The sequence below is a fragment of the Thunnus thynnus genome, chromosome 12, assembly GCF_963924715.1.
Source record: "Thunnus thynnus chromosome 12, fThuThy2.1, whole genome shotgun sequence".
Taxonomy (NCBI): domain Eukaryota; kingdom Metazoa; phylum Chordata; class Actinopteri; order Scombriformes; family Scombridae; genus Thunnus; species Thunnus thynnus.
The window spans coordinates 4,699,646-4,717,544 of NC_089528.1; the positions used below are offsets into that span (position 1 = coordinate 4,699,646).

Genomic DNA, 17,899 nt, shown 5'->3' on the forward strand with positions numbered 1-17,899 from the left:
GTCAAATAATGTAGAAGTCAACATGTTAAATTCACCAGCTTTCACCTTATTACCACTGAAAAAATCACCTTGTTGCTAGATGTATTTTAGTAGATGAAGAGATCAGAAGGCTTAGCACTTGAAAGCATGAAATGAATTTAAAAAAACACATACATTTGCATTAGAACAATAACTTTCACTCTATCTGCAACCAATTAATAACTAACTCAAAACTCATTTGCTCACTTTCCCCCGGAGGGTCGCAAACAGAGGAGGGTTACTGATGTTTGGTTGGTTGCTCCGGCAACCTTGTGCTAACACTCTGAACTGTTCTCTGACTTTCTGTTGTTGTTGCAAAGATGTGTTTTGACAATGACAGATTTGTTTCCTGTCAAGAAACCCAGTGTTGATTAGAATGATACATCAGGTTGGCAATATATGGGAATAATATTGAAGGTCCCCTCCTCTGTAAAAATATTGAAAAAAGAAAATCTTAAAAGAGCAGCTCTCCCTCAAAGACAGCCTGGAAATGGTGGTGGATGGTCTAAATATTGTTTCATAGGTTTCTCTACCTTGTGTTTAATAAATCTAGGGCAGAAATGGATGCCTTGTAATGTTATAGCAATAAAATGTTATACCCCTGTAACTCTGTAGAACAGACTCCACTGAACAAAAACATCTTTCCTTCATGGTATTAAATGTAATGTTACTATTGACAGGGGTACTATAAATAGACTTATGCCTAATCCTCTGAGGTGTCATACCAGTTTGTGTAACATGAACAGGCCTGAAATTACAAAAATTGAACCAGTGAAACACATGTGTTGATATGTTAAAAATCCTCCTGAATAAAGTATTCTCTTCATGTTTTAAGCGCACCCATTTTGCCTTATTCTGTCATGTGTCAAAATACTGACATTTCTAAAAAAAAAAAAAAAAAAAAGAAAGAAAAAGAAAAAATGAAAACAAGTGAAACTGCACTGATAAAAATGGGAATGATCTTGCCCTACTTTTTCTGGTTTTAAAATTCTTGAAAATAGACTTTAAAAAGATTGATGTGATTTGCCATCAGGACACTAGATTTTTTAAAGCCCTTGCTTCTATTAATTCAATGCTAATATGAACACCATGGCCGTTGTTGTAGAGGTTGAATGTCCAAGTATAGTAGATAAAAAAACAACAACCCATGAAGAATCCACATGAAAACAAATGAAAATAACAGGATGGTTCCAATGGCATTTTAGATGTTCAGAGGCTTCACCCAGTTTTTTAATTTTTATATGTAATACAGTAGATTATATCTCCACCTGTGTGCTTGACGAACATATTAGAGTATTTAATGAAATATATTACTTTAATAGTGAAAAACATAATGAGAGGTTTTGATATAACAGAAAATATACAGCACAATGCACTGACATTATTCTAGTGAATTCCAGTGGGTAATAATTTAATATTCAAATTACAGCAGCAAATCCAAATTTTCAGCAGAATTCTGATGCAATGTTATCATGTTTGTACCGACAAATTTCTTTTGTCCAAGTTAGTTAGTCAGAACAAGCTGTAATTCAAAATAAACATTAGTTATTGAAGTTTTAGTTTTGCTTTGAACATCAATTTAATTATTTATATGCAATTTTGTCACATCATGATTGTTGAATTATATCAGTTTTTTAAAATCCCAATAATGATTTAAGCCATATCACACAGCAGTTCTGTGCAACATTCAGTAAAAAAATATAACACTGTGTTGACTATTGCTCAGGCTAGCATGCAAATACTATATACATTTTTTATATAGTGACACAGAACTGCTTGAATCAAAAATAAACAAAATACAATATAAACAAGTAAAAAGCTAATTACCACTTAAAATAAACATAATCAGCATTTCTTACACTGTATCTAGCTTGTAGATGAATCTACGACAGTCTTACTATACCTTATTCATCTGCAGCAGCACAAAGGAGAGAATGATGTAGCAAGTTCTTCCACTGACAAAAGAAGCCAAGCGACAGATATTAACTTGACACTTGTTTGGCACCGCATGCTGACCTTGATCTCACATGGCGCAGTCCTTCAAAAGTTTTGTACATCTACAGAGAGATTAGAAGATAATAAGTAAATTGCAGAGTGTTATTCTTTGTCATCCACATTCAAACACGAACCATGTAAGCCATGACTGCGTTAATCTTCCCACTGATACTTAACAACCCTTTGACATTGTTAGTTTAGTGCTTTAGGCGTCTCTGTGTGTCAACTGCTTGTAACATGAAGGACTGTGATGTTTAGACATGCTTTAGGATTGACACCACCAACAATAGCATATCAAGGTGACACCATTTGTTCTTTCCATAAAAGACTTTAGCTGCTAAACAACTGGCCTTACCTTAGAGGAGTCTGGTTACCACTCCATCCTGACACAGCAAGAAGGGGATAATAGCCACGAGGGGCACACAAAACAGATGAATATCCACCGGGATTGAGACAGCTGAGAATGAGAATGTGTCCAACAATGTGAAAGCAAATTCTTGCAAGGTCCATTGGCACACTGCTCAACACCATAGTATAACAAGGTCATTCTCATTCTACAGAAGGAAACCAAATTTGTATGTTTAGCTTCAATTGCTAAGGGGCGAGAGTGGATATCTGGCTACATTCTATCAAAGAGGGTCAAAACACCAAAATCCATTTTCTTTTTCTTTCTCTTTCACCTTGCAGCAGTGTTCACTTAAATGTGTTTTCTACTGATGTTCCATAACAGTAGAATGAGAAAAGCCTATGGCAGGAAATCAATTTGTAGTGCAATACTGCATGGATTTAAACTACCACGAGACAATATCAAATACTATACTATACATATCACTGTCCTCAAAGGCTGCCCTTCTCAATCAGAGAGAAAAAAATCCAGACAAGAATTTCACAGGGTTATCTTTGTCGTCAAGGCCAAAGGAAAGGGAACAATGCCATGACGACACCATGAGGCAAAGGGTGTAGACCTAGCTGGGCAGAACAGTGCTGAGTGATAATTTAAAGACCCTGACATTAGCTCTCAGTCAATAACAGCTGCAACACTTTATTGTCTCAGCAGCAGCTCGAGAAATGCATTTCAAGCCCCTTCACATGACTGACCTTTGCTGAACTTGAAGGAATCTTAACATAATAAGTGCAGAGCTAAATGTTTGAAGAACAAATAGTGTCATTAATATTCATTCATCACCCTTCAGTTTGGGATTTAGAATAGAGACACTGAATCAGTTGGTGCTGTTAGGGAGGAAACAAAGAGTTGTGGAAAAGTGGATCCTGTTGTTTCTACCTCAGTTGTTATCACATATAAATGTGAATTTAAAAAGATTGTTTGAACCTTTGTCATGTCCATTATGTACAGTTCTTCAATTCTGGTTATCAAAAATATTCAGCTGCCAAGTAACGACAGCAGATTATACAGCTGGGATCATCTACACAATGATACCACAATATTTTGTATGACCAAAATAGGTTGATGTTATTACATCAGTTTATTACACCCATCATTAGCAAGCAAGTTTTAATTGAATATAATAATAAACTTTGTTTTATATCCCAAGGCAGGGGTTAAAATGTTACATAATTTAAGTTAAACATTTAACCTAACCTTTGAAAGTAAGAGAAACTAAAAGTACAATATATAAAATAGAAACCAAACTGTGGCGCTACAAAACAAAGCTAAATGCTAAAACTATGAAATCACACTTAACAGATCTAACTGAACCAATAAAGAAATTATATTAATCATGTGTTATGATTTATACAAATACAATTAGAGTCACTTGATATCAAGCCTGTCCCTGATCCCCACCTCTTGCCCTCCCCTTTCTTTGTACCATGTATTGTCCTAGACTTGTTTGTCACAAGGTGTGGGCAACAAATAGCATCGGTACATCCTGCCCAATTAGGAGAATGCTTTTTTAATGTGCAACCTTTCTCCAAAAAATTCATCCCATATTTGGTGGATAAACAACCTTTATTAATCGAAGGAGGGCTGCTGTCAGCTGCGGGGCTCATCACTTCACTTGATTGAAGGTTGAAAATCAAAGGTAAGCAAAGCATCTATATCAGTGGTATGGGATAGAAATGTGACACATTTATCAAACTGATGTAATGACATATGTTGGCTTAGTTACAAAATATTGTGGGGTTAAGTTTCAGTGATATACTTAATCTGTGTATGGTGTTCTTTGCTGGTGGGAACAGATGGTGATATTATGGTAGTAGTAATGGAATAATTTTTTGCTTTGTTATCTAGTTTGAATACAGTCACAAGATTCTGATTGACTTTGGTCTCCTTTGGAATCCAACCAGCCTTAGGTAAAGGCCACTTGTGATACTTTCTGAAAAGTCAAAGGACAACACTTCCCCCAAAAATTCAGTCAGAACCAAAATGTTGTTTGTGTTTATGTACAGCTGTTGAAATTTAATCGTCGATACATGATTAACAGATCGAGGTCATTTGCATTCTAAAGAAACAGTGTGCATAGATAGTACTTTAAAAATTTGTACTAAACTGTGGCTCAGTACGTTATTTAATTTGAGCATTTCTTTCATCTGTACCTCAGCAATTACCAAAACTACAATATTTAGATAAATAACGCATCACTGTAGATATTTTTTTAAAGTTAGACAAGGCCTTTATGTCAACAAATTCTGACCACCCCTATATGAAAATCCTAATAAATACTATCTACCTTATTTTGACGACTAATGTAATGAATGAAAAGTTGTGACACAAGTCCTGTTGCAAATAATTTATAATTATTCTGAATTTGTAAATCTGTTAACAGGTTGAAAAATGGGTGATGCTGCCATGAAAGAGTTTGGGCCTGCTGCCCCTTTTCTGAGAAAGTCAGACAAGGAGCGTCTGGAGGCCCAAACTCGTCCATTTGATATGAAGAAGGAGTGCTTTGTTCCTGACCCTGAGGTTGAGTATGTCAAAGCAACCATCAGTAGTCGTGATGGTGACAAAGTCACTGCAGAGACTGAATTTGGAAAGGTAAAATAATTATTTAGATTCAGCAGAAGAGCAGTGATCTACACATTTCAAGAGAGGTGTTTGGTTAGCTTTAAAATGTATTATTTTCTTTTGTAGACTGTGACAGTGAAGGAGTGTGATATACACCCTCAGAACCCGCCAAAGTTTGATAAAATTGAAGACATGGCGATGTTCACCTTCCTCCATGAGCCAGCTGTGCTGTTTAACCTCAAAGAGCGTTATGCAGCATGGATGATCTACGTAAGACAATTTACTAATGTGTAACTTTGCTTCGTTGATAGACATCTCAGCATCTGAAACCATTATCCTCTATCCCTCTCTTAATATGGCAGACCTACTCTGGGCTGTTCTGTGTGACTGTCAACCCCTACAAGTGGCTGCCAGTCTACAACCAAGAGGTGGTTGTTGCCTACAGAGGAAAGAAGAGGAGTGAAGCTCCTCCTCATATCTTCTCCATCTCTGACAATGCCTACCAGTACATGTTGTCAGGTACATAATCTATTTTAGCCTTCATTTTTTTAATATTCAATTGTGAAGTCATGTCATCTGTTACTGATATTTTGATCATTTCTCTCGACAGACAGAGAAAACCAGTCAATCCTTATCACGTAAGTTACATAGCCAATAAAAATCTCTTCAATATATAAGGCTTAAAAGTCTTGAACTAAGACTTTTTATATCTCTTCTACTCAGCGGAGAATCTGGTGCTGGAAAGACTGTCAACACCAAGCGTGTCATTCAGTACTTTGCCAGCATTGCTGCTCCAACGACTGGGAAGAAAGATGCAGCTGCTGAAAAGAAGGTTTATATTACATATGTATTTCTGAATATTATACAACCAAAATATCAGAATCAGAAAAACTTTATTGATCCCTGGGGGAAATTTGGGTCAGATCAATGGTGAGTCACAAACATTTTCTTTTAAAGCTTTCCAAGAATTGACACTAAACCTGAAGTTGTGTCTTTGTTTAAAAAACAGGGCACCCTGGAGGATCAAATCATTCAGGCTAACCCCGCTCTGGAGGCCTTTGGTAATGCAAAGACCATCAGGAATGACAACTCCTCCAGATTTGTGAGTATCTGTGTGACTGCAGTGAGGCTACTTGATTATCATTAATTGACTGGGAGTTCATTTTTCCATATTAGAAATATAAATGAACATTACTTTTCCTCTCAGGGTAAATTCATCAGAATTCATTTTGACAACCGAGGAAAGCTGGCCTCTGCTGATATTGAGACTTGTAAGTAAGGCTAAATCCATCCACACACCCAATTTCAAAGCCATTTATCCTTTGTAGGGTTGTGTGGTGCTAGAGCCAATCTCAGCATGAGAGGCAGCGTAAATCGTGGATGAGATGCCAGTCTCCCAGAGGGCTAACACACATATTGAGCAAACACACAAATTTACCCTCACATTCAAACTAGTAGGAAATTGTGAGTCGCCAGTTTTCCTAACCGACATGTCTTTGGACTGCGGTAGGAAATCTGAGCGACCCAAGAAACCCACACAGATACAGGGAGAACAAACAGACTCAATACAGAGAGGCCTTTGCAAAACACAGGAGATTATTGTTGTAACCACTGAGTCAATGTGCCACCTATGTAAAACAAAATGTTCGACATTAAATTGCAGAAGCGCCAACAATTTTGTTTCGTAATTGTAGCTAAACCTACACCTATACAGCAAATAGTTCCATGCTCGAACATAATAACCTAACATATATTACATCTTTTAACAGACCTTCTGGAAAAGTCCCGTGTGACTTATCAGCTCAAAGCTGAGAGGGACTACCACATTTTCTACCAGATCTTGTCTCAGCAAAAGCCTGAACTTCTGGGTAAGTGTGCAATATACAGTACATATGATATATGGTTATTAGAGTATAATGTATTGTAATACAAAATAAATATTTATCTTTTTGTGAAATATCCTTTTAGAAATGCTGCTTATCACCAACAATCCCTACGACTACGCTTTCATCTCTCAAGGAGAGACAACAGTGTCCTCAATCAATGATTCTGAAGAGCTGATGGCCACTGATGTGAGCTGAATCTTTGATTCACAACAGCAAACAAGTTTTAGCCATACATCAATTTATAACAAAATAAGGAAATACCAGAATTACATTTTTTGATTTCATTCAGGAAGCCTTCGATGTGCTGGGCTTCACTCAGGAAGAGAAGAACAGTATTTACAAGTTGACTGGCGCCATCATGCATTATGGTAACATGAAGTTTAAGCAGAAGCAGCGAGAAGAGCAGGCAGAGGCTGATGGCACTGAAGGTGAGAGAGTTATATAATATGTGGAAGTGTATTATTATAATTATTATTTAATAATAATTTGATCAGATAAAATTTTCAACCATCTGTGTTTTTACATATCAGTATACTATATCACATAGTTACAACGGAGCAAGGATTTTTTTCAGTTCTTGCTTTTGGTATTAAGGGTTTTGTTTGACATTTTGCATTTGCTACATTGAGACTAAAGATATAAACAAATACAAATGAATGAGATTGACATCATGAGAGCAGCTGTGTCCGTGCAATTCAGACTCTTGCACACCACGTGACAGCTGAGCCCCTACACCAACTGAATCTGAACCTGTTTTAAAGCTGCACTAAGCAAGATTTTAATGTAAAAAATAATCCCTTGGAGCCATTGCAAGTCATAAACTGGGACTGTATCAAAAAGAGCTTATCCACGTCAATCAAATCCTGTATTATTCACAAAGTTTGCCCAAAATAATTTCAATGGTCACAACAAATTCCAAATTAAAACCTGAGAGCAAAGTAAAGCGTGTCATGTTGCACCCTGACAGAAAAAAGCTGAGAGCAGAGACATTTTTTGTTTATATGACTCATGTATATCTTCACTTTGTCAGATGCTGACAAAGCAGCTTATCTGATGGGCCTGAACTCTGCTGACCTCATCAAAGGTCTCTGTCATCCAAGAGTCAAAGTAGGAAATGAGTGGGTCACCAAGGGACAAAATGTTGCTCAGGTAAGAGTATACAGCATGACTTTTTAGTTCAATTCCAAAATAAAATCCTGAAATACTTACTCAGGTCTTTTAATGCATTTCCTTGTTAGGTCTACTATGCTATTGGTGCACTGTCTAAGTCAGTGTATGAGAAGATGTTTCTGTGGATGGTAGTCCGTATTAACCAATCCCTGGACACCAAGCAGCCTCGCCAGTATTTCATTGGTGTACTGGACATCGCTGGATTTGAGATCTTTGATGTGCGTTTGTAAATTATACCTAATCTTTATGAATTAGTCTTTGGCTTAAGGAGAAATGTTCAAGTCTGGTCATACTGTGGACCATGTCATTACAGTTCAACACCTTTGAGCAGCTGTGCATCAACTTCACCAATGAAAAACTGCAACAATTTTTCAACCACCACATGTTTGTACTGGAGCAGGAAGAGTACAAGAAAGAGGGCATTGAATGGACTTTCATAGATTTTGGTATGGACTTGCAGGCCTGTATTGACCTGATTGAAAAGGTGAGTATCAGGACATCTGTCTTTTAAGTAAGTTACTGCATTGTTTATCCCACTTTTAAACAGTACTTTTGTCTTAATACTGTAATATTTTTTTCAGCCCATGGGTATCATGTCCATCCTTGAAGAGGAGTGCATGTTCCCCAAAGCCAGTGATGCCACCTTTAAAGCTAAACTCTATGACAACCACCTGGGAAAATCCAACAACTTCGGGAAGCCTAGAATTGTCAAAGGGAAACCAGAGGCTCATTTTGCCCTGGGTCACTACGCTGGAACTGTTGATTATAATATCAACAACTGGCTGGTGAAAAACAAGGATCCTCTGAATGAGACTGTTGTTGCACTGTACCAGAAATCTAATCTTAAGCTGCTCTCACTCCTCTTTGCAAATTATGCTGGAGCTGACTCAGGTTTGTATTTAACAAGGAACAAGCATCGTAGTCCTAGAGTCAAATGATTATAAAAGTTTATCAATATATTATGTGGAAGAGCAAAATTTGTGCCCCCCATTATTTGTTCTATTGTATGCCACCTTTATAATTTAACAAGATTTAATTTGCCTTAAAACAACACATGTGAACCTTATGATGGCACTACAGGAAAAGTCATTAGAACTCATTCTCTGGGGACCACGAATGTCTGTACAAGATATTGTGCCAGTCCATTTAATAGACATTAATATATTTCAGTGGACAAAGCAAAACTTTGACCTAGTGGTGGTGCTAGATGAAAAGTCAGGTGGTCACCAAAGTCAGTGGGATTCATACATTGTTTTTGTGGCTGCAACTTCAGTTGTAGCTCACGCTCTGTGAAGCACATTGTGCTTTCACCTGGAATTAAATGTGCTATATAAATGAACCAACAAGGTGGACCAACATACCAACATTGCCATCCCAAGAGCCATAGCTAAAAAACATACATTCAATATATTTTTTAAAAGTCTAATGATACATATTCTATTCAGCTCAAGAGTCTGGTGGCAAGGGCAAAGGTGGCACCAAGAAGAAAGGTTCATCATTCCAAACTGTATCAGCCTTACATAGGGTAAGATCAATGTCATTTACAGTTTGTGTTAAATTAGCTAATTGAGAGGTTCTTGTCAGATTTAAAACAGTATCTTCAAGTAGTCCGTGACTAAATGGCAGTATGTTGTTTATATTTGTAATGGTACAGTTAATGATGAAGGTAATTGGTAATCAATTCTGTCCTCTGTGGTGATCTCACAGGAGAACCTGAACAAGCTGATGACCAACTTGAGGTCTACTCACCCTCACTTTGTGCGCTGCATCATCCCCAATGAGACCAAGACTCCTGGGGCCATGGAGAACCCTCTGGTGATGCACCAGCTGCGCTGTAATGGTGTGCTGGAAGGCATCCGGATCTGCAGAAAGGGCTTCCCCAACAGAATCCTCTATGGAGATTTCAAACAGAGGTATCTGTCAGATATACAGATGGGTGACGTATTAAAAGAAAAACATCAAATAACATCAAATCTCTTAGTAACACATTGGGCAACCACAAACTGCTGCCAGAGCTTCAAGGTGACTTGCTGTAGATTCTCCAAGTCTATTACTGCTGGAGGAATAGACTATTCGACCAGAAAATATTCCCTGATTTAGTGTTTTGATGATGTGTTGGGGAGCACCAAGTGATTTAAAAATCTGTGCTGTCATTACAATGTTAAGTCTATGGGCCGAGCAGGAACTTGCAGACGGGGCCGGTTGGGGAAACACTATTGCGCATATTCAGTGGGCCACACAACGCAGAAGCAGATCCAGAAGCTATAAACTTTTTTTGGCATATGTGCCAGCCGAGCAATTCCTATAGGGCACCATTTTTAGTCCGGTATCCAGCTCTTATAATACTGGATGTATTATAATCAATATAATTATTGTGGTAAATGCACCGTGCGAACCAAGCTACCAGCTAGCGTTAGGGTCAGTGCCATCCTCTTGTACAAATATGGCTCGCTTCTGGCTTCAAAAAAATTAAAGATGGCAATGGTCAAGATGCCAAACTCTAGGCTTCAAAATGTGAATCCACAAACCAATGGATGACGTCACAGTGGCTAAAACCTTAAAAGTACAGTACCTCAACCTGCCTGTAGGTGTCACTAATTTCCAGCAAACATTGACTGGTGTCAAAACACTCATCAAACCATTCAGTTATGAATTCATGCCCTGTATGCGTTTGTTATATTTCTCTACTTATCCATTCAGATTTTTATTTAATTTTTTCAGCCATTGATACATTCTACCAAGCATTTAGTAATACAGTTATTTAGCTGGCCATATTTTGGTAGTTTTATATCATTATATATTATGAAATAAAGTTTGACTGATCTTTTATCTTCATTGCAAAGATACCGCATTTTGAACCCAAGTTCTATCCCTGAGGGACAGTTCATCGATAACAAGAAAGCTTCAGAGAAGCTTTTGGGCTCCTTGGATATAGACCATAACCAGTACAAACTGGGGCACACCAAGGTAAGTATAAAAATTATTTGGCATAAATACCATTAAGTACAAATATTTTTACCTCTGTGTGATCAGGAACTGTGCAGGGTTTTTAACTTGTTGCTGATGTTGGTATTGTGGTATTCTATGACCACAATTTTTTAACTACAGACATGACAGCTACTCCTGCTTTCATTCACAGTATGAAGTTCTATTTGATAACATGCAGAAATATGGCTGTATGGCACCCACTGTGGGAATCTTGTGCTTGCTGCTTGTGATCTCATGTGTTTGCAAAAATCAGGTGTTCTTCAAAGCTGGGCTCCTCGGTCTGCTAGAAGAGATGCGAGATGACCGTTTAGCTCTCATCATCACCAGGATCCAGGCAAGGTCACGAGGTGTTCTGGCAAGAATTGAATTCCAAAAGATTGTGGAACGCAGGTAAGAACACTCTTAAATTAACTGAACCATACTGAATATCCAATTCCAAAGCAATAGGCATAGGTATCTGAGCAGAAGAATGAAAAAGACAACTCATATGAAGGGAAATTTTACATGATGCCTCTTTTTCATTGATTTTTCACTATATTCTGACAAGCTATGCTACTTGGGAGAACAGAAATTCATGAAGTAGACACAAATTAAGTTAAGTGAATTATTCAAAGCTATGTATTGATCCATCAATCGGATTTAAAGTTGACCTTTCATATTCCCTGAAACTGAAAACTGAAAAAGTGCACATACTGAGTATAGATTAATTTGCATTAGCTAATACAATTAAGAAAATGGATTAATTAACACAGAAGTTACGTCCAGAAAAAAAGTACTTGTATTGCTCTGCAACATTATGATATCTTTATGAATCCACAGGGATGCACTACTTGTGATCCAGTGGAACGTCCGTGCCTTCATGGGGGTCAAAAATTGGCCCTGGATGAAGATGTACTTCAAGATCAAACCTTTGCTGAAATCAGCAGAGACTGAGAAGGAGATGGCCAACATGAAGGAAGAATTCCTGAAGTTGAAAGAAGCTTATGCAAAGTCTGAAGCTCGTAGGAAGGAACTAGAGGAGAAAATGGTCTCTCTTCTCCAAGAGAAGAATGACCTGCAGCTCCAAGTTCAAACTGTATGTTTCAAACTGTACCTTTCAGCATTGCAATAAATATTACTAATATTATAAGACTGCTTATACTGTATGGCATGCTTTATGTTTTTAATAACAGGAACAAGATAATCTGTGTGACGCAGAAGAAAGATGCGAGGGCCTGATCAAGAGCAAGATTCAGCTAGAGGCAAAACTCAAAGAGATCACAGAAAGACTGGAGGATGAAGAGGAGATGAATGCTGAACTCACTGCTAAGAAGAGGAAGCTGGAGGACGAGTGCTCTGAGCTGAAGAAAGACATAGATGACTTAGAGTTGACTCTGGCTAAAGTGGAAAAAGAGAAGCATGCCACTGAAAACAAGGTACTGCAAAACACTTAAAATGACTCTGTGTGTCCCAAATAACATCCATGTCTAAGTCTTTGATAAAAATGTCTTCTGGCAATAGGTAAAAAACCTGACTGAGGAAATGGCTGCTTTGGAGGAAATAATTGCAAAGTTGACCAAGGAAAAGAAAGCCTTACAGGAGGCTCATCAGCAAACGCTAGATGACCTGCAGAGTGAAGAAGACAAAGTCAACACTCTGACCAAGGCCAAGGCTAAGCTGGAGCAGCAAGTGGATGATGTAAGAATTTACAAAATCAGGTGGATATGCATGTAACAAAAGGTAAATGACATTTGAAAAATAAAGTTATTTATGACCACCCACAGCTTGAAGGGTCCCTAGAGCAAGAGAAGAAAGTGCGTATGGACCTTGAGAGAGCAAAGCGGAAGCTTGAAGGAGACCTGAAGTTATCCCAAGAGAGTATCATGGACCTCGAAAATGACAAGCAGCAACTTGAAGAGAAGCTGAAAAAGTAATATGAAAAGAACACTTTTAAAAACACAATCAGATTTTAACTATTCGTCAGCGGGTACATTTTACGTTTTTTTTATCCACAGGAAAGATTTTGAAATTAGCCAAACCAATGGCAAACTAGAGGATGAACAGTCGATGAATGCACAGCTCCAGAAAAAATTGAAGGAGTTGCAGGTAATAATTTAAATGGGATTAAGTAAATTGAGTAAGCTAGTGCATGAATATAACATTTTAAGACCACAATTTAGAGCAACAATAAAGTTTTACTTTAATTTTGGTCTAGGCCCGCATCGAGGAGCTGGAGGAAGAGCTTGAGGCAGAGCGAGCTGCCAGAGCTAAGGTGGAAAAGCAGAGAGCAGACTTGGCAAGAGAGCTGGAGGAGATCAGCGAGAGGCTGGAGGAGGCTGGTGGAGCAACAGCTGCCCAGATTGAGATGAACAAGAAGAGGGAGGCTGAGTTCCAGAAACTCCGCAGAGACCTTGAAGAGTCCACTCTGCAGCATGAAGCCACTGCTGCTACACTGAGGAAGAAACAAGCTGACACTGTTGCTGACCTGGGGGAGCAGATTGACAACCTGCAGAGAGTCAAGCAGAAACTGGAGAAGGAGAAGAGTGAGCTCAGACTGGAACTGGATGATGTGGTCTCCAATATGGAACAGCTTGTGAAGTCTAAGGTAAAGTACTTTTATGTATTATATGTTGGTCTACTGATTTTGTTATTAAAACTTTCTTTGTAAGACTTTAACAAATGTGACCCCTCTCAAGTTCTTTATGTGCCATTGTTAATGCTTTTCAATTTCAGAATAATTTGGAGAAAATGACCAGGTCTCTGGAAGACCAAATGAATGAATATAAAACAAAAGCAGATGAGGGACAGCGTACCATTAATGACTTCACCATGCAGAAGGCAAAGCTTCAGACTGAGAATGGTATGCATTTGATCTGAAAAGTGTGTTTGTTTGGTGTGTCATGAAGTACTCATTTTATTCTTTTCTCAAAATTAGGTGAACTTGCAAGGCAGCTTGAGGAAAAGGATTCCCTAGTGTCTCAACTCACCAGAGGAAAACAGTCCTACACTCAACAAATTGAAGACCTTAAAAGACAACTGGAGGAGGAAGTCAAGGTAGCAACCAAATACCAGTGAGAACTTCTTTGGTTCAGATGTTGGTACATAAAGATGCTGGAAGGTATACTCTCATTTCAGGCCAAGAATGCATTAGCACATGCAGTGCAGTCTGCTCGCCATGACTGTGACCTGCTCAGGGAGCAGTATGAGGAGGAGCAGGAGGCCAAGGCTGAACTGCAGCGCAGCATGTCCAAGGCCAACTCTGAGGTGGCTCAGTGGAGAACTAAGTATGAAACTGATGCCATCCAGAGGACCGAGGAACTGGAGGAGGCCAAGTAAGTAAAATATATTTTAATGCAAACAACACTGAAAATTAAAAAGCAATTAATCCTGAATAAAATCCTAATCCAGAAAGAAGCTGGCTCAGCGTCTGCAGGATGCTGAGGAGGCAGTTGAAGCAGTGAATGCTAAATGTTCTTCTCTGGAGAAGACCAAACACAGACTGCAGAATGAGATTGAAGATCTCATGGTGGATGTGGAGAGGTCTAATGCTGCTGCTGCTGCTCTGGACAAGAAGCAAAGAAACTTTGACAAGGTTTACATTCATTACTTATTATTTTACTGCAGGTATAAGGTAAATCATTTATCTAAAATGTGAACTATTTCGCAGGTCTTGGCAGAATGGAAACAGAAGTATGAGGAGTCTCAAACAGAGCTGGAGAGCTCTCAGAAGGAAGCCAGGTCTCTGAGCACTGAGCTCTTCAAACTGAAGAACTCCTATGAGGAATCTATTGATCATCTGGAGACCATGAAGAGAGAGAACAAGAACTTACAAGGTCAACAAATTAATTGTTAAAAACCTTCTATGAATTATTTTCTTATGATAATACATTAACAGTTTGTTACATTTTGACCCATAGAGGAAATATCTGACCTCACTGAACAAATTGGTGAGGGTGGAAAGAGTATTCATGAGCTTGAGAAGATTCGAAAGCAGTTGGAACAGGAGAAGTCTGACATTCAAACAGCTCTGGAAGAGGCAGAGGTATGTTTTGCCTTCTGATGAAGGACCTCAAACACCTTAATGCACTTAATCTGCAACAAGTAAAATCCCATTAAAAATAATCTATGTGAGATTCTTTTTGTCTTTCTAGGCCTCTTTGGAACATGAGGAAGGAAAGATTCTTAGAGCCCAGCTAGAGTTCAATCAGGTGAAGGCTGACATTGAGCGAAAGCTGGCCGAGAAAGATGAAGAGATGGAGCAAGCAAAGAGAAACCAACAGCGAATTGTGGATACTCTTCAGAGCTCTCTTGAGGCAGAGACTCGCAGCAGGAATGAGGCCCTCCGTTTGAAAAAGAAGATGGAGGGAGACCTCAATGAGATGGAGATCCAGCTAAGCCAGGCCAACAGGCAGGCAGCCGAGGCCCAGAAACAACTTAAATCCGTTCATACACATCTTAAGGTATGTATTTTATTTCAAATAAAATAACACCTATGACATACTGTATTAGGTCATCACTTGATTTGACCTGCTTCATACTAAACGCCACACTCTTCCAGGATGCCCAGCTCCAGCTTGATGACTCTCTTCGAGCCACTGATGATTTGAAGGAAAACATTGCAATTGTTGAGAGACGCAACAATCTGCTTCAGGCTGAGGTGGAGGAACTCAGGTCTGGTCTTGAACAAACTGAGAGAGGTCGCAAACTTGCTGAGCAAGAGCTGCTGGATGTTAGTGAGAGGGTGCAGCTACTGCACTCACAGGTAAGATGCAGTCATTGCATTTGGCACAGTTCTTTTCTATTATTTTCAATTTACTGAACAATTCGCTGATAAAATTTTGCATTCACCCAGAACACAAGTTTGCTAAACCAAAAGAAGAAACTGGAGTCTGATACAGCCCAGTTTCAGACAGAAGTAGAAGATGCATTGCAGGAGTGCAGAAATGCTGAAGAGAAGGCCAAGAAGGCCATTACTGATGCTGCCATGATGGCAGAGGAGCTGAAGAAAGAGCAGGACACCAGCGCTCACCTGGAGCGTATGAAGAAGAACATGGAGCAAACCATCAAAGACCTGCAGCACCGTCTGGATGAAGCTGAACAGATTGCCATGAAGGGAGGCAAGAAGCAAGTGCAGAAGCTTGAGTCCAGGGTGAGTATCAATCATATAAGAGAAATCAAATGAAAAATCAAATCAAAAACACTAAATCATCATAATTTCACATATTGAACATATTAGAACTGTAATCAAAAAGTCTATCCCAAAACATTTAATATAACCAGCCCAATCTTTATGACTTGTCTCCAACAGATCAGAGAATTGGAAAGTGAAGTAGAGCTTGAACAAAGAAAGTCCAGCGAAGCTGTCAAAGGAGTACGAAAATATGAGAGACGAATCAAAGAGTTGACCTATCAAGTAAGTTTCAATTCATTTAAGAAACGGTGGAGCACTGAGAGTGTAATTTCTATTCAAAATTGCAATTATTTTGTTCTTTTTTTGTTTTCAGACAGAAGAGGATCGTAAGAATCTTTCCCGTCTGCAAGATCTGGTAGACAAGCTACAGCTGAAAGTCAAATCCTACAAGAGAAACGCAGAGGAGGCTGTAAGCACTCTCAGTATTTTAGGGAAACTATTAAAGGAAAAAAAAGCATAAAAGCTGTCCAAGCCAACAGCACCTGTGTGCATATTTCATACCATGCCCATTTCTTGCTCAATAAAGTAAAAGCCAGGTGACAGAGCTGGTAAATATTGCCAAAAATAACATTTCATCAAGTCTTGGTGAAATGACTTCATAACAGTATTTTTCATCAGGCACTGATAAAGATATTGTGTGTCTACAGGAGGAACAGGCAAACAGCCATTTCCAAGTGTGGAAATCTTTCAATTGAAGTCTTCATGTGGTTTCTTTCCCCATTCAGTGAGTAATTGTATTTCTTTAATTTACCTTTAACAGGAGGAACAGGCCAATTCTCATCTGGGCAAGTTCCGTAAGCTTCAACATGAGCTTGATGAAGCTGAAGAAAGAGCCGACATCGCTGAGAGCCAGGTCAACAAGCTACGTGCCAAGAGCCGTGATGCGGGGCCAAAGGTTGGAAAAACAGATACTGCACATACATTTCAAAATGGGCAAGTCTAGCATTTAAGAACCCTTATAGCAGCCATGTTGGCAGCTCACCCCAAAAATTCCAGACTGCCTTGAACAACTTGCTGTTGCCACAACTGGAAAACACTATTGCCATCGTTACTGTCAAATATGCTTACTACAGCACATTTAGCTCACCCCTCTGAATGACCATATAATATGAAATTAAAATAACTATTTTTTACCTACTTAATATTTTTCTTTCATTTTCTTTCTTTTTCCAGAAGGGATTTGATGAAGAGTGAAGTTCTCTCAAGAAAGATTGTTTTTGAGACACCTGTTGCCTGTGTAATAGTGTCTCCTTAATGATGTTTTTTGTTCAGTAGAATAAATTGATTGTGCATCTGAAGCAGTTTCTTGACTTTTCATTGACAAAGGCTCACATGGTTCTAAACTTGACTTGATTCTAGAATAAATGAAAGAAATGAATTACTTTTTATAATAAACTGAGGAATAAAATAAATGGTTAAGCTTGTATAAAAACATAGAGAAAATAAACAACAAACAGTCACAAAGAAAAAGTCTAAAAATATAATTTTCCGCATGTATGTTTTACTGTCATCGAAGGAATTTTATTTTAAGAAATGTATTTTCCTTCAGCAACATGAGCTATTTTTTTACAATATGCAAATTATGGTTATACCATTCATACTCTTATAGGTTGGTGATGATTCAGAGTTAACTGTTCAACGTGTCATCATCTACGTGAGTTTCTAACACCCAATAAATTCAATAATTCTAATTATGTGTGTGTACAT

The 17,899-nt window shown here is 38.4% G+C and overlaps 1 protein-coding gene and 1 long non-coding RNA gene across 4 annotated transcripts; one reads left to right on the forward strand and one right to left on the reverse strand.

Moving 5' to 3' along the window:
* Positions 1 to 357: 357 nt before the first annotated feature.
* LOC137193655 (uncharacterized) lies at positions 358 to 3,773 on the reverse strand. The gene is made up of 2 exons (XR_010930866.1): positions 2,369 to 3,773; positions 358 to 2,075 (listed from the first exon to the last, which is right to left on the reverse strand). It is a non-coding gene; the product is annotated as an uncharacterized lncRNA (long non-coding RNA).
* A 147-nt stretch (positions 3,774 to 3,920) lies between these two features.
* On the forward strand, positions 3,921 to 17,490 carry LOC137193648 (myosin-7-like). 3 transcript variants are annotated; one of them, XM_067604925.1, is made up of 39 exons: positions 3,955 to 4,055; positions 4,265 to 4,326; positions 4,800 to 5,008; positions 5,105 to 5,248; positions 5,341 to 5,497; positions 5,589 to 5,616; positions 5,702 to 5,810; positions 5,988 to 6,080; positions 6,186 to 6,249; positions 6,748 to 6,846; positions 6,947 to 7,050; positions 7,154 to 7,292; positions 7,895 to 8,013; positions 8,103 to 8,252; positions 8,348 to 8,518; positions 8,616 to 8,925; positions 9,480 to 9,559; positions 9,742 to 9,947; positions 10,878 to 11,001; positions 11,276 to 11,412; positions 11,842 to 12,097; positions 12,195 to 12,437; positions 12,523 to 12,699; positions 12,786 to 12,931; positions 13,017 to 13,107; positions 13,217 to 13,606; positions 13,735 to 13,861; positions 13,937 to 14,055; positions 14,137 to 14,333; positions 14,410 to 14,593; positions 14,669 to 14,834; positions 14,919 to 15,043; positions 15,153 to 15,461; positions 15,560 to 15,763; positions 15,854 to 16,150; positions 16,310 to 16,414; positions 16,506 to 16,601; positions 16,953 to 17,087; positions 17,366 to 17,490. In XM_067604925.1, the coding sequence occupies exons 3-39, from the start codon at positions 4,808 to 4,810 to the stop codon at positions 17,384 to 17,386; spliced, it is 5,823 nt and encodes a 1,940-aa protein (XP_067461026.1). In that variant the 5' UTR covers positions 3,955 to 4,055; positions 4,265 to 4,326; positions 4,800 to 4,807; the 3' UTR covers positions 17,387 to 17,490. The 3 variants fall into 3 exon arrangements, with proteins under 3 accessions (XP_067461028.1, XP_067461029.1, XP_067461026.1); XM_067604927.1 differs by lacking the exon at positions 4,265 to 4,326 and having other exon boundaries at positions 3,921 to 4,055; XM_067604928.1 differs by lacking the exon at positions 17,366 to 17,490 and having other exon boundaries at positions 3,954 to 4,055; positions 16,840 to 17,002.
* The last annotated feature ends 409 nt before the right edge of the window (positions 17,491 to 17,899 follow it).